The 15939-nt window shown below is 55.3% G+C and overlaps 2 protein-coding genes across 2 annotated transcripts; both read left to right on the top strand.

Moving 5' to 3' along the window:
• Positions 1–1305: 1305 nt before the first annotated feature.
• On the top strand, positions 1306–9071 carry VOLCADRAFT_91452 (uncharacterized protein; the record flags this gene model as incomplete). Its single annotated transcript, XM_002950903.1, has 17 exons — positions 1306–1542; positions 1836–2198; positions 2571–3544; positions 4057–4162; positions 4368–4525; positions 5080–5227; positions 5421–5511; positions 5687–5974; positions 6167–6411; positions 6766–6810; positions 7062–7262; positions 7650–7736; positions 8067–8154; positions 8370–8413; positions 8567–8581; positions 8710–8763; positions 8898–9071. The coding sequence occupies 17 exons, from the start codon at positions 1306–1308 to the stop codon at positions 9069–9071; spliced, it is 3318 nt and encodes a 1105-aa protein (XP_002950949.1).
• A 983-nt stretch (positions 9072–10054) lies between these two features.
• On the top strand, positions 10055–11584 carry VOLCADRAFT_34413 (uncharacterized protein; the record flags this gene model as incomplete). The annotated part of the gene is made up of 3 exons (XM_002950904.1): positions 10055–10285; positions 10781–11106; positions 11542–11584. Coding segments are annotated over 3 exons (600 nt in total), but the record flags the coding sequence as incomplete, so codon positions are not given.
• Positions 11585–15939: the final 4355 nt, after the last annotated feature.

Raw genomic sequence — 15939 nt, forward strand, 5'->3', positions numbered from 1 at the left:
GGAAGGGGATGAGGGTCTATTAGCAGTAAGGGGATTAGCGGGGCCGGGCTGGCGGAACTAAGGAGATGCGGTCGAGGAGGGAAGGGTGGGTAGCAACAACGAAACGTGTAGGATAAAGGGCACAATGAGTGCGGGAGTCTGTCGAATGGAAATTCGAGCTGCTGGTATTATGTGTTGAATTAAAAGCTGAGAAGAGCCAGCTCGGCAGTCCGTGCGGGAAGGTTTGGATATGAGCACCGACGGGGACATTTGCAAGCTAACAAGCTAACAAACCCCGGAATGCGAATCCCAGGATGCAAAGCCAGACTTGACGGCCTTATACTAAAGCAGTCAACTGGTTATCCCTATGCGGTCCCTTGAGATTCAGTCAGTCGCAACCAGTCGATTGGCCGCCCGCCTCCCGAGCCAAAGGAAACAAATCCGACATCACCCAGACCCGCGGGCTAGCTTCATAATGAGACTTAAGAAACCCCTACAAAATTGTAACAGCTTTCTATCGGGAAACGTCGATGGACATCAGGGGGGCAATTGACTTCTGGCCTGGAAGAAGCCATTCTGGACGGTGAATTGGCACAACAGCGAAGCATTAACACCTTGAATTATAACGAAAGCCGTCGCACCTTAAATGGGAGGCTTTCCCTTGCCGTCAACGGCTATCCGCGTGGTTGTCTTGACCAAGCTTCAAATAGTAAGGTAATGTTACAGATGAAATAGGAACATGTCAACAAGAGACGTTTTTGCAAAGGTTTCGTTGGCTCCGTGGAGCTTTTAGAGCTTATAATTGACGTCTATCTACAACGTAAGCTTGTTGCAAATGCTTTACCAACCAGTTACTGTATCTAATCAAAATCCACCTTTCCGGCATCTCGCCGGTGATGGAGTACGTTCTAGCTTGAGGCCCTATCCAACAAGCAGTACTCGGATTACGGTAGAAACAGGCGAAGTGTCTGCTGCAATCCCGTCTATGGAAATCCGCCATAACTACAGCATAGATACGTCCTTCTGCCACTTGACCGGTTTTGCATACCGGTGTTGTGGCACGTGAACAGAGGCGCACTGGCGGCTGAACAAAAACTATCAACAACATAAACTATCAAGGATATAGATTGTTTGGTCTACCAATTCAATGTCCCCTTCCTAGGCCTTGACAGGGGTCTCCGTCGTGGCCCGGCGACAGCACTCTTAGTGGCTCTTGACCACAATCCAAAGCGAATCCAGTCGGGACATTATTTATTACAGGTCATGCTCTTTAAATTCGGGGTTGCGTAGCGCAAGCTCAAGTGGGGATCCAGATGTACCGCGGCGATGGGCACGGCGGTTCGCGAGGAAACAGGGCCCACCGGGGCCGCGCTTTCTCCAGTCGCACACAAGGACGTGGGCGCAGCGGGGGTAGCCAAAGACGGGGACCCGCGCTTCCGTTCTCTTTGCTGCGTGAGCTTGGTGGCGATGACACTGATGGCGGCGGCGGCGGTGGCGCCCGCCTTTACGGGGGCCGTGGCGGCCGCGGTGGCGGCGGCGGGCGCTTTGGCACCCCGGCCCGGGGTCGGCGTACGGCACCCGACGGCGGCCGTGGCCACGGCGGCGGCTGGCAGTCAGGCGGCAGCGGCGGCAGCGCTTCAAGAAAACGGACTGCAGAGCTGCTGCTAGAAATGCCTAGCGAAGGCGGCGCTCGACATCGTCAGGCAAGTTTCAATTTTAAACTCACGCCTGCGTTCGTACTTCTCCGCCCTCACCCTCGTTCTGCCGCGGGTGTACTCCGTCCCCAAGTTCCATCCCCCCCCGGCCCGCTCAGTTTATCACGTCACACACGAACACACACATACACACACATGCAGGACATGGATACGGATAAGGGCGAGGGCAAGGCAGGTCAGGGCCCGGCAAAGCGACGGCGGGTGCTTTCCTCCGGGGGAGATGGAGGTGACGGCAATGGCGGCGGCGGCGGCGGCGGCCGCAGCAGCAAAGCCGGTCCCCGAGTCGGCGGGCTGACACGTACATTGGCTGCCATGAAGCAGCAGCCGACTGGATCCAAATCTGGATCTGGATCTGGGCAGGGGGAAGGTCCGAGCTCTACTAAAACCAAGTTTCATGAACTGTTGGTTGACGGTTGGGAGAGCCGTAACGGTCGCGAGGCGTTTATGGAGGAGCTTCGCCTGCAGGCACGACTTGCGAAGAAGCTTGGCAAGAAGAGCAAGAATGTGAGTGGCGGCCCCCCGGGGCCGGGGGGGTTTTCCGAGGCGCGCCGTGTGCGTGAATGTGTGTGTGTGTGTGTTTCGGGTGTATGTTTTGGGTGTGTATGTATGTGTATGCATTGGGGAGGGAGTGGGGGTGCGGGGCGGGGGGAAAGGGTTTTCGACACGGTGTTGCAATCTCATCTGAACGGAGGGGCTTTTTATTATTGGCTCATTGGCATCAACACTCACTTCATCGTGTCTTGAAGGTGCCCACACATGCGAGCATGTGTGGGTTGGGTGGAGGGTAGGGAAGGTGGAGAGCTGGTCATACTTCACAACCGCTTCTTTAACAGTCTAAACTACCTGTCGTACGTGCCGTACCTGTGATCAACACAGGATGCCTTGGACGGGATGGACAAACTCATGGGCTTCCTTTCAGCTGGATCCGGATCCATGCTGCCCAGATATCTGGATCCAGAATCCCGTCAGATGGCTGAAGATCTTCTGGTGAAATCCGGATCCGGATCTGGTGCAGATCAAGGGTCTCGATCCAAGGCACCAGCAAAGAGCGGTCAACAGCCGGCAAACGCCGCAGCAGCTGCACGGCAAGTGGCCGAGATTTTGGATCGTGAATCCGATGAGGAGCTTGAGTTTTTTGGAATCGATCCAGGAAACTCAAGGGAGGGTGACGATGAGGGCGACGGGGAGGAGGAGGGCAGCAGTGATGGCGAGGACTTGCATGACATGTACGACATGGATCTCGGTTCTGAATCCGAAGACGAGGACGACGATGGCGATGCGGAGGGCGAGGTGTACAGCAGCAGTGATGATGAAGATGATGGTGGCAGCGGTGGCAGAGAGGGAGGTCTGAGCTCTGAGGAAACTGACGGCGACGACGAGGACGAGGACGATGAGGACGACGGCGATGAAGATGAAGATGAGGAGGAGTACGACATGCTCGGCCATCTCATGGGATCGGATTCCGAAGATGCCAGAGATGCTGGTGCTGTCTCCAAGGGTGGTGATGAGGATGACGACGACGACGAGGACGCGGATGAGGACGATGAGGATGGGGATGGGGATGATGATGATGATGATGATGAGGAGGAGGACGACCGGGGCCAAGATGATGAAATTGGGGATGATGTCCTCCGAAACCAGAGGCGACCGTCAAGGGAGGTGCTGACGTCATCACGTACAGGCGGGAGCCAGCAACAGCAACAACAGCAGCAGCAACAAAAGTATGTGCCGCCAGCGCTACGTGGGCAACTGGCAGCTGCGGCCGCCACTGCTGTTGGAGGGGGAGGAGGGGGAGGAGGGGACGCCGCCCGTGTGCAGGTGGAGCGCCGCGTGACGGGGCTTATCAACAGGTACGGCATGTGGTTATTGCTAGGTAGTACAATGTACGACACTCTCGTTATTGTCACCATTTGCTGTCCAGTTGGAAGGCTAAGGTTCACTAAGTTATCCTTTTGTTAGGATTAACACGTCACCCAATAGGTTGTCATGTTTCCATGTTTTTTTATCATTTTGAAGTTTTCATAATTTAATTTATTTGAAGTTCATGTTTTCGCGTGCGTAAAAGTTTTTGTTCCTTGACTTTACTTGAGGTTTAAAGTTGTTGTTTCTCCGCTGAGCCTTAGAAATCTCTCCGGGCGCGGCCCCCCACCACCACACACACATGTACATGCAATTGCAATTACTCTCCTTCTCTCTGTCCGTATTCCTTTCTCTCTCCTCCCCTCCCTCTGCCTTTCGGTCAGTTTTTACGTTTGCTACACTCTTGCCCTGGCAGCAGCTTCAATCGCGTGTGGTTCGTCTTTCCCTCCCTCTCCTCCCCTCCCTTCTCTCTGTCCGTATTTCTCTCTCCCCTCCTCTGCAGGCTCGCGGAGGCCAACCTCCAAGCCATCTCTCGCGATGTGGCTGAGTTGTACCGCACTCAAGGACGAAGACTGGTTTCGGAGGCTGTGGCAGCGCAGATTCTGGGGGTTAGTTAGTCGGTTGGTTGCGGCAGGGGATGGGGGAGGGGTAGAAAAGGCGGGACGGAACGCTGGGAGGTCCGGATGGGCGGACCTACATACATACACATAGCTACACACATACATATATATTTACATTATATTTACATTACATTACATATATATACACACCAAAAAATCTCACGCGAGCCAAACCCCCCTCGTTTCCTTCCAGGCCGCGGAGTCGGGGCCTCGCGCGTCCGAGCAGTTTGCGGCAGTCGCAGCTGCCTTCGTTGCGGCCATCGCCGCTCAGACGGAGGCTCAGGACCTGGCTGCCGGTTTCCTGGCGGCGCTGGCGGAGAGGCTGGAGGGGGCCAGGGGGAGCGGGGACAGGTGGGTTTTAAAACTTAGGGGTTTAACTGGGTTTAGGGTTTTAACTTGGGTTTTATTATACTGATTTTATACTCTTCTGTTTTGTTTCGGGTTTTTATGTCGGTGATATCCGGGGTATGTGAATGCGCTGCGGGGGGGGGGAAGGGTCGGGGGGAAAGGCCTGCGGAACCAGCTGGGCAGGGGTACGTGCCCTTGGATGGGTTCGGGTCCAGGGGGTTTACCAGACTGCGGTTGGCGGTTGGCGGTTGGCCTCCTCCCGTAGACCCCCCCATTAGCTAAACTGCTGGTTTTTATTAACATCCCTTTTTTGTTCTCCGCTACCTTCGTTCCTCCCGTCTAACGCCCCCGCACCCTCCCCTCCCTCCCTCCCTACTCTTTCCTTGGCAGCAGCTTCACTCGTCCGTGGTTCGTCTTTCCCTCCCTCCCGACCGCGCAACCCTTCGGTCATCCTTAGCCTTCTCTGTGCCTCATGCAGCATGATGTGTTAATCCCATAGTTTACATCCCCCGAATGCATGTGTGTTTTTCCCTCCCCCGCACCCCTGTCGTACATAGCCTGGCCCAAGCCAATTTGGTGACTCTCCTAGCGTACTGCTACAGCGCCGGTTTGGTGGCGCCCGGGTTGTGCTACAGCCTGCTTGCGGTCCTCAAGGAGCGGTTTCAGGAGGCTGACGTGGCGGCCATGGTCACATTACTCAATGCGGTACGTTTGTCGTACACCATACACTGTACGATGTTTTGTCGTATATCTTCATGCGGACTTGTATGGCAGGTATGCGATGATGATGATGGTGTACCATATGTATGTATGTATGTATGTATGTATGTATGAATGTATGTGTTTTTGTGACTCTCTTTTATATGCGTTGGCTCACGCATGTTTACGTGTCGTACAGGTAGGCTTGCAGCTACGTAACGCCGACCCGGGCCTTATGAAGGAGTTCGTACTGGGGGTGCATGAGCGGGCGGCTCAGTTAGGGCGGGAAGGTGAGTGAAGGTTTCGGAAGGGGTTTGTGGGGGGGGGCGCGGGGGGGTTGTTGGCGGGTGAGGAAAGAGAACGTTAAAAGGGGGAAGGAAAAACCCCTGATGGGCCCGTAAAGCTACAAACAGATATATATACACACACACACACACACAGGGCCGCATGCACCCGCTCATGCAGGTAACCTGAGTCGTCGAGCCCAACTCATGCTGGACCTCATCATCGACATCAAGAACAATAAAACATCGGCCGCAGGGGGAGCGGCAGCCTCCGTAGCCCTGGCAGGCAATGTCACGCGGAAAGGAAAGACCGCCGATGCCGCCGCCGGCGCCGGCGGTGGCGGCCGCCGCGGCGGCGCGCTGGCTGTGCTACAGCCTTCCGTTGCCAAGTGGTTGCAGCAGTTGGGGGTTGAGGAGGTGTGCTTACGAGGGCTCACGTGGCAGAAGCTTTTGGCGCCGAATAAAAAAGGTGGGACGGGGTTGGGAATGTCGAGGCCCGTTGGTATCGCCGCCAGAGTTGCCGTACGAATGCTGGCGGGGGGGGGACGGCCTTGCGCGGGTTTTTAACCAGGAGGGGTAAGGGGGGAACATTTCCAGACGGCTAACAGAGAAACCGAACCCATGAACTAATGGCCGCCGTACTGTACGACATGTGGCATAGGTATGTGGTGGATGCCGGTCGCTGGAGAGGCCCTGGACGATCCCTTGATGCTGGCGGCGGCGGGTGGTGGTGGTGGCGGCGGCAGCGTGGGCGCCGCTAGCGCCACGGCCACAGCCACCGGCGCTGGTGGTGGTGGTGCTGCTGCTACAGCTGCTAGTACCGCCCGATTGCTGCAGCTGGCGGCGGCACAGAGAATGAACACCGACGCGCGGAGAGCTGTGTTTGTGGCCATCATGGGTTCTGAGGTAATGTGGCCAGGGGGGGAAAAGGGGGGGAAAGGGGGAAAATCAGGATTTGTGAGCCGAGTGTACGGCACTTGTGGGATGTGACATAGGAATGCGCCTCGAGCGGGCGTGAGCGTCTGAATTTTTCACTTATTCACCGCCGCCTCCACAGTACTGCTTTGGCACTTTTTTCGCCTCCGAGCTCATCTTTTCGAATGATAATATTCCGCATATTGAGTCGCATGCCGCTCATTTCAAACGCCTGCGGGGGGGGGGGAAACCCCCTTTTTGTTGAGCTTTGCTCCATCTATGACTTGTCACTCGTCTTTTTTGTGATCCAAATCTGGATTTGCTGCATATCCTGACTTGCTGCAGGACTGTAGGGAAGCTCACGAGAAGCTTCTACGACTGCCTCTCAAGGTCTGTCTGTATGTATGTATATATGTGTATGGGGGATATTGTTGGGATTGTAGCTAAGCAAAAAAAGGGGGGAAGGGGGAAAACGCCGGTGTGGAATTACCTTAGGAGATCAGCGGCGAGGGGGCCTGAGGTTTTCCTCTAAAACCCTAAAACCGCTAGGTGGGAAAACACACAAGAAAACAAATATTAAAACCCAGTCTACAACAAGTCAAAACTAAACCTCTAAACCCCCTTGATGCCCTCCCTAACAGGGCGACCAACGCCGCGAGATTGTTCGCGTGCTGGTGGACAGCTGCCTGGGGGAGAAGACCTGGAACCCGTACTACGGCTTCTTGGCGCTGCGGCTATGTGGGGGAGGAGGGGAGGGGGGTACCGGTGGTGGTGGGTCGGTGGGACGAGCGCACCGCGTGACGATGCAGTACTGCCTTTGGGACAAGTTCAAGGAGTTGGAGGTACGGCTGTACGGATGTTTGTACATGCGGGATGAAGGGAATGGGGGTTGGTGGGTATGGGCGGAAAATGGTTGGTTTAGTTGATTTGTCCGGGTCGCTGTCCCACTTCCCGAACTCCCCTCTCCCCCTTTCTCTCCTCATCGTCGGGGGGGGGGGGGGGGGGTAAAGGGGTTGCGCGCGGGGCGGGGGCCGGGTTTGAGGTTACGTGTCGCGACCCGTTTTTCGGTTGGGGCCTCCGGTCGATCTGTTAGGCCTCTAGCTTTCGCAACGACGTTGAAACCTCCTAAAACCCTTGGAAACCCCTCTTTTGACGTGTGTGTGTGTGTATGTGTGTATGTGTGTGTCGCTCCCTACCCATCCACCTCACCCCTTGCATATGCCGTACAGTCAATTGATGTACGGCCGCTGACCCACCTGGCCAAGCTTGCCGCGCTGCTGGTGGCGCGGTTCGCCCTGTCGCTGTCGCTGTTGAAGGTGTGTACGTATGTATGTATGTCCCCTGGGAGCGCAGGTGGACTGGTTAATGGCTGGTGGTACGGCAGAGATTGTACGGCTTTGTGGGTGTAGGGAACGTGTCACATAATCGTGTATGGTGACCGTTAGCCCCCTATGTGAGCCTGCGCCGTTGCAGTGTACGGCAATATTCCCCATGTGCGCAACAGTAGCTTTTTCGCATTCTCTTTATTCTATGAGCAGTGAGCTGTGAGGTGAGGTGAGGGTATTAGCAGTAAGCGTTTAGAAACGGAAAACATACATGTTCCGCTCACCGTTGTCGTAACCGTCGTACCGTTTATCGTTGCGCAGGTCGTTGACTGGTCCGACCTGACCGCCAAGCAGTTGCTGACGTGGCGCATCTTCATGCAACACCTGCTGAGCAGTTGCAAGACTGCAGGTGAGGTGGTTGGAGGTAGTTGGTGATAAGTTGGATGTTCGGCTGCCAGTTGGTTTGCGCAAAAGTAGTGGGTTAGGGGTAAAGTGCCCGGAAGAAAGGAAACCGCTGGCAGTTCTGACACGGTGTTTTTCTCCCCCCCCCTTCCTCCCCTTTGTCTGCCGCGCCTCATCGCCCTGTTTTCCCCCCCCCCCCTCCTGACAACAACTCACACTCAGGTGATGTCAAGCAGGTCTTTGCACGCGTGGCCTCACAACCCAAGGTACGACAACTGTACCATGCATGTCGTACTGTGCATGCCGCCGTACTGTTGCTGAGGTTACAGTGCGCCGTGTCTTGTGCACCTTGCCGTGTCCAGCCTAGGGCTGTTGTCTCATGCCAGTCCCTTCCCCCTCCTCCCCCTCCTCGGCAGCAGCTTCACTCGTTCGTGGTGCGTCTTTCCCGCCTCCTCCCCCTCCCACCCCCACCCCCCAGCGCTCCTTCCCCCTCCTTCCCCCTCCACCCACTCCCCCCCCAGCGCTCCTTACCCCTCCTCCACCCCCCACCCCCACCCCCCAGCGCTCCTTGCCCCGATCTCTTCCACCGCTAAGGCCCCCCTCGTCGCCGTGTTCCGTACGGCCCGCCCTTCCTCCCCTACCCCTCCAATGACCCAAACTCGACGTGCTCTTCCTTGCCCTGCACTCACCTCCCATCCTTTCGCCCCATCCCGTGTTTCCCCCTACCGCCCCCTCCCCGCCCTCCCTAAGACTCTGTCCCCCCTCATCTCGGGGCTCCTCCTCTTCTTGCGCTCCTCCTTCGCGCCCTGGGTGGCGATCAAGCTGCCGCCCGGTCCGGAGTCCGATGAGCTGTTGAGGCGGACGAGGGTGGCGGAGAAGGAGCTGGCGGCGGGAGAGGGCAGGGCGGCGGCGGTGGTGATTTGAGGAGCGTGGAGGTAGGAGGTAGGAGGACATGGGTAAATGTGTGCTTGAACGTTGTTGTGAGAAGGGAAGCGAGAATGGGGAGGGGGGTATGTGGGATAGAGGGGGGAAGGGAGGGGACGGGGGAAGGGGAGGACGGAAGAAGCAACGAAAGGACTTAAGAAAACCAACTTTGCTTGGGGGTACGTGCATGGAGGTCATCTTGTGTGCCTCTGTGTGTATGTGGTGTTGTTGTGTGTGTCTGTGGTGTTGTTGTGTGTGTGTCTGTCTGTGTGTGTGTATATCTGTTGTGTAAGGCGATCGTGCGTGGTTGCATATGATGGCGTTACTACAGCGGGAAGGATGAAGCCGACGAAGGAAGGAAAGGAAGGAAGGAGGGTTACAGCACGTGAGGCGATTAGAGAGATGTTTTTTCTTTCGATGCTGTGAAGGTGTTATCTTTCGAAACCACCGAGGGACGGATTTGGAAAAGAGCTTTGGCTTAGGTAGGTAGTTGTAGGGCCGAGTTTTGGAGAAGTTGAGGAGTTGAGTGAACCGAAGGAAAGTAAAATGGACGGGACGTTCTTACGCATGTGCGCGTTTTCTTGCAGTATGTGCGCGTTTTGAACTTCAAAACATTACACGTTTTCTTGCAGCAGGGTGTTCGATTCATAGGATGTTCATTCTATGCGGTACAACGGTAGAATCGCGAGTAGGTCGAGCGTCGTGGATTGCGTTAGGTGGCTCCGGACAATTGACTTTTTTGTAGTTGATTGCTAATCATATGATGTTAACCTGTTTGCGTCTTAAAATATTGTTTTGACCGACCGCCAAACATGAGTGCTTGCGGGGTCGCCGACAGGAGATGCTGCCGAAATTTTGCTTGTAACTCCATAGCATCCGCTCCGCCTCTGCAATCGAAATTACATCACAAACGTTGCGCATTTCAACATGGTATGAAGCATTATGTTCGGGTCGGACAGCCGGCCGCAAGTAGGCAAGCACAGGGAGGTTCGCTACGAATGCAAGGCGGAAAGCTGCTGTGGAGGAATCAATCATCTCCATTTGTTATGTGCAAATCAAGTGCTACGGAACGACACCCAAACATCGCGTTGGAACCTAAACAAGCTACGTTCTCATGGACAGAGCAATGGTACCCCGTCGGATTTCTCGTGGACCTCCCTGCCACAGAGCCAATTCCATTTTCCCTCTTCGACACCAAGCTTGTCGTCTGGTGCGTCTGCCTCCTAATCATAACAACGAACTGAGCTGCCAACGAACAACATGGCAGCAGCGCAAAGCGGAGCTCCTTTCCACCTTTGATAATATCTTCCCGGCGTTATCATTCCTCTTCCTCCTCCTCCCTGCTACCCTCCTCTCCTACGGTGCGCGCTTGATGAGCTTCCCTCCGATTTTCTCCTCACTCCCCCTTGTCCCGCCTCTCTCCACCCCACCCAGCCCGTTTCTCCCCTCTCGTTCCTGATTCTCAAAATCTCTAACTCTCCTTCCCCTCTTCCCCTCTTCCCCTCTTCCCCTCTTCCCCTCTTCCCCTCTTCCCCTCTTCCCCTCTTCCCCTCTTCCCCTCTTCCCCTCTTCCCCTCTTCCCCTCTTCCCCTCTTCCCCTCTTCCCCTCTTCCCCTCTTCCCCTCTTCCCCTCTTCCCCTCTTCCCCTCTTCCCCTCTTCCCCTCTTCTCCTCTTCCCCTCTTCTTTATCCTCCCCTTACAGGTACCAGGGCAATGGTCGTTGGGGTTGCATGGCGGATGAGTGCCCCCACCGCAGAGCGCCACTCAGCAGAGGTCGCCTCTATGAGGAGACCCCGAGACATAGGCAGCCACCGGTGGCGGCGGCGGCGGCGCCGCCGGCGGCCACTGGCTGTGCCGCCGCCAGCAGCGACGGGGATGGCCGCCGCGGCCGCACGTTCCTGTTGGAATGCGCGTATCACGGTTGGCAGTTCGATGGCAAAGGCCGTTGTGTACGACTGCCGCAGATGTTGCCGCCCGGCTACAGCCCTCATTCCACTAACAATAAGCAACCTGCTACTCCGGCTGCTAAGCTCGAGTCAGCTGTAGCAGCTCCCGGGACAACAACAACAACAACAACAACAACAACAACAACAACAACAACAACAACAACAGCAGCAGCAGCAGCAGCAGCAGCAGCGGCAGCAGCAGCAGTGCCTTGGGTTGGAGCAGGAGGAGGTGTAGGAGAAACAGCCGCCACTACTGCTGTACCCTTAGCAGCTACGGCAGTAGCAGCTAAGCCCGTGTCGAATGATTTCACAGCGGTAAATTTAAATGACGGCGGTGGCACCCTCGGGTACGGCAGCGGCACTGATATCAGCAGTAGCAGCAATGATAAATGCGGAGGGGCCTCTCAAAGGGTAGGTCATTGGCAGCAGCAGCAGCAACAGCAACAGCAACAGCAGGGATCTAGGAATGGGGTTTCGGAACCGGCGGTACGACGCAATTCCCTTCCCCGTGCCTGTTCTGGCAGGGCGTACCCCACAGCGGTGGCGCAGGGCATGTTGTGGGTTTGGTACGGCTGCGCTGGCGGCAATGGTAACGGCGCCAGCACTGTTCCAGATGAGTCGCTTATTCCGCTGGATTTTGCGGAGTTGGGTGAGTGTATACGAATGTACGGCGCGGTACGGCAGTCGACTATACACACGTTAGTGCGTCTGAGGAGAGGCTCCTGTTGAGCTGCTGTGCGTGTGCATCAGCATGTATGTATGTATGCATGTATGTATGTGTTCAAGATGTGATGCGAGAGTGTGTGTGATGGGTGGGACCATCTAAAGATTTCGATAGTCATAAACTCCAGTTTTCTCTTTAAATTTTACCCATGCGCCGCCGTACACAAATGCCGTACGTTCCAGGGCGCCAACGTGGCGAGGACTGGGCGCTGGTGGATGTTTTCATGAGGGACTTTCCGTACGACTGGGAAACCATGGTGCGTGCATGTACAAAACACGGCTCCAGACACAGCAGAATAGTGTCCCTGGTTCCAGGTTGCAGGTTCGATCCGGATAAACAGCGGAATAAACATCACTCGACAGTAAGAGGCCCCCCGGGGGCGGGGGAGGTAAACACCGGGGAAGGGGAAGTTCAGGGGCTCCGCCAGCAGAGGGCTGGTGGGAGGGGACATACATACACACACATACACACACACATACACACACACAAAGGGGCGTATCAAGCTGTGTTTCAAGCTGTGTTTCACCACTTTCCACCACTCCGACTTCACGCAAGTATGTGATGAAGGTGTTTTCTCAGCGTTCTTCAGTGCTCCAGAGGGAGCCTTGACGAAGGGCCCAGGGAACCTCGAGTGCTCCAATACGTACGAGCACTACACTACATATGACTTTCCAACATAACCCCATCTCATTTCATGTCGTGACGACATACAAATATTAACGCTGTCGTGTTGCGTGTGTTGCGGACTACAGGCTTTGCAGGTGTTGCTTCTTCGCCATTTTGACGACCTCACCACCCACCACTAACAGACAAGTGTCGATATGTCGGTTTTAACAAATTTCATGCTTTAATTTAATTTTTATATTTTCATTCTTTAATATAATTTCCGCTTTAGGGGATGATAAAGAATGAAAGTGGCTGGATTCTCCATCTTGTTCTTCATCTCCTAAAGGGGAACTCCATTTTTGTTTTTCATTCTTTAATCTTTTTCCTTGCTTTTTTTGCCGTACTTAGGTGGAGAACGTGGTGGATCCGTCCCACGTGGCTTTTGCACACGACGGCACAGGACAGGGCTTAGATCGCCACAGCGCTCCCCCCCTGGAGCTCGAGCTCACGAGATCCGGATCCAGCGGCTTTGATGGCAGGTGGTTGGGGACCTGGGTGCACGGCCCCCGGGGATGGGGGGATAGCGGGGAAGGGTGGGCGTTGGGTGGTGTGTGTGTGTGTGTGTGAGGGGGGGGAAAGCGGAATGAGTGAATTGACCCGACCAGCGCGGTGCTCCATCATTGTTGGCCGTTAGTCAAGACGACGCTGCCACATTTGTGTTTCGTTTCCCCCGTTCCGAGCCGTACAACAACTTTAAGATACTGGCATCACGATTGGAAAACCCTAAAACCCACCAATCGAATGGAAACGCAATTGCAGATTCCGGGGCATCCGAGCGCTCCAACGACAACCGCAACCGCAACAACAACTAACGGCCACCTCCACAACCTCCTCCTCGACTTCCTTTCAAGCTGGCGCCTGGTCGGAGCTGGTGTTCCGACCTCCTTGCCTCGTTAGCATGAAATTCAGTCTGCCGGGCAAGGGGGACGCGGGGCTGGTGTTGTACTGCGTGCCGCTGGGGAGAGGCAGGTGGGGGGCGGGTGTGTGTTTACGTGTACGTGAATGTGTATGTGTATGTGTATGTACATGTCCCGGGTATTTCCCCCCCCCACTTCCCCCCGATGGTAGAAGACGAAACGGCGGGACACACCTCGAGATAGGTTTTGTAGATTGAGATGAGCAAATGTAGTAACCGATATGTAGTAACCAATACCAATACCAATACCATCACCAATACCAATACCAATACCAATACCATCACCAATACCAATACCAATACCAATACCTATACCATCACCAATACCAATACCAATACCAATACCAATACCATCACCATCACCAATACCAGCTGGCTCAGGTGGGGTTCACAGGTGGGATCAGCACCCCGGGATACATTGTGTGAGCAGTGGGGTTGATGTGGAAAGGCCGATTCTGCATATTGTTCCTTATTGTATACTTTCGTACATTACAGATCGCGCATGATAGCTCGTCTCCCTCGCAACTTCTCGACCGGGTGGTTGGCGGGACTTCAGCCGCGATGGGCCAAACACCTGCCTCGAATGGCCGTACTGGATCAGGTACGACAGAAGTCGTACAGGCTTTATACTGCCGCGGTGCCATTGTCCTTCTGCAAAATATTTTAGATTACGCGATTTGGAGGCAATGACCATACAAATCATGCTGTGTTCTGTCGTACATATACGTTTCTTGCCGTACGCTGGCATGTGTCATGCTACAGCTTTTCCTGTGCATTTCCTTTACCGACCATCTTCTGCACAAAAGCATACATACATATATACATACACACATACACATGCACGCCGCCGCCCCACCCGTTCCCTTCCGGTCCTTTCCCACAGCTATATAACCCCGGCAACCAACCTAACCACCTCCTGTACGACATTACAACCGCCGTCATTGTAACTCTTACTTCACAACCCCTGTCAAAACATTGCCTTACCACCGCACCAACCCGCAAAAGGACATAGATTTGCTACGAGAGCAAGAGGCGGCTGTGGCCCGAGCTAAGACGAACACATACACATACACGTACACCGACAAGACACAAACACGTAAAGGCGATGATGATGGCGGCGCCGCTGCGGCCGCAGCCACCACCGACGGCGACAGCGGCAGCGATAATTCGGACTGGCGACACCTGTACGTCATGCCCGCTCCTGCCGATCGCTTTGTGGTGCAGTTCAGGCACTGCAAGACATGCTGTGTATAAATTGCAGGGAAATCTGTACGACATAAGTACGGCAGTGTGATGCATTAGAAAGCAAGCAGGAAAAAGTGTAACAGGACAGGGAGAGGGAAGGGTCCGCAGCTTCCTCGTTATCCGCTACCCTTCCGTACAACCATTCCCACCTGCCGTACCGAACGACTCCCCAACGACTTTTCCCCCGGGGCTTCCCTCCTGAAAGACGGTGGCTGGACAAGACGGGGGATTCTCGACCGTGGGCGATGCCGGCGTTGAGATCCAGTACGACAGTGGCGGCGGCGGTGGCGGCTTCTGCCGTACTCGCCACTTCTGCCTTCGGCGGCTCTTCCTTTGATGACCCGCTCCCGCGGGAGCGGGTGATGGACAGGTGGTCATGGCTAGGGTTATGGGTGGTTGTAGTTGGTTGCAAGTGGTTGTGTGTAGTTGTGGGTCGGATGTTTTTGAAATGAGCTGTGTTTTAAGCAAGTCGTTAAGTTTACTCCAGGACCATTAACCCCGGTTTGAAGTACCTAATGAGGGGACCGGCGATTAATGGGTTGGGAGTGTAGTAGGCTCCTCCATCCCCCTGTTCCCACCGCATCATCCAGTTGTTTTGCGCTTACGGGTATCGTTTCCCACTTGCAGCGGAGTCTAAACGACACTTCTTTAACTTCATCCTGCAGGCGCTTTCCGTGCTGCCAGCCTCCTGAAACCGATCACTCGCATCATGTAATTGTTGGACATCCATCTAACCCGCCCTCAGGCGCTGTCTCAAATTGTGTACCCTCGCAACCCATGCGAACGCAGGTACAGCTCCCACGTCCGCTCCTGCAGCGCTTGCTCCGCCGCACTAACGAACTTTCAACGATTAAACGCCGTCAGTCGTCTTGCGGCGCTCGTGATGGTGGCGGCGGCGGCGGGAGTCGCTGCAGCAGCCGCCACCGCCGCCGCCATCGCTGCACCTGCTGCAGCCTCCACGGCCGCCCCGGCGGCAGCTTTGGCGGGCGGGCCACTGGTGGTGATGACGGCGGCGACGGCGACGGCGGCTGCGGCGGCTACTGCCCGGCAGACAGCCGCTCCTGTGGCGCCGCCGCCAGCTGTTCCAGTTGTGGCTGTAGCGCTAATAGCGTTGGCGGCGCTGTGCGGCCTTGTAGCGGTATGGAGTGAGCACATGATCGGCAGGTTCTTATACACCGAGGAGGGCCGGGAGCTGCGGATGGATGAAGACAGGTTTGGACTTCGTATTTACGTATTGAGTTTCGGTTGCTCGTTGAATCGCTACCTAAAGTTGGTTGTTTGTTGGGTCAAAACCTATAGTTTAATAAAGATTTAATAAAGATTTACGTTATGAAAATGCGCTCTGTTTGCAGTCTTATGTCGACAGCTTTT

This window comes from Volvox carteri, assembly GCF_000143455.1.
Source record: "Volvox carteri f. nagariensis unplaced genomic scaffold VOLCAscaffold_21, whole genome shotgun sequence".
Classification (NCBI taxonomy): Eukaryota; Viridiplantae; Chlorophyta; class Chlorophyceae; order Chlamydomonadales; family Volvocaceae; genus Volvox; species Volvox carteri.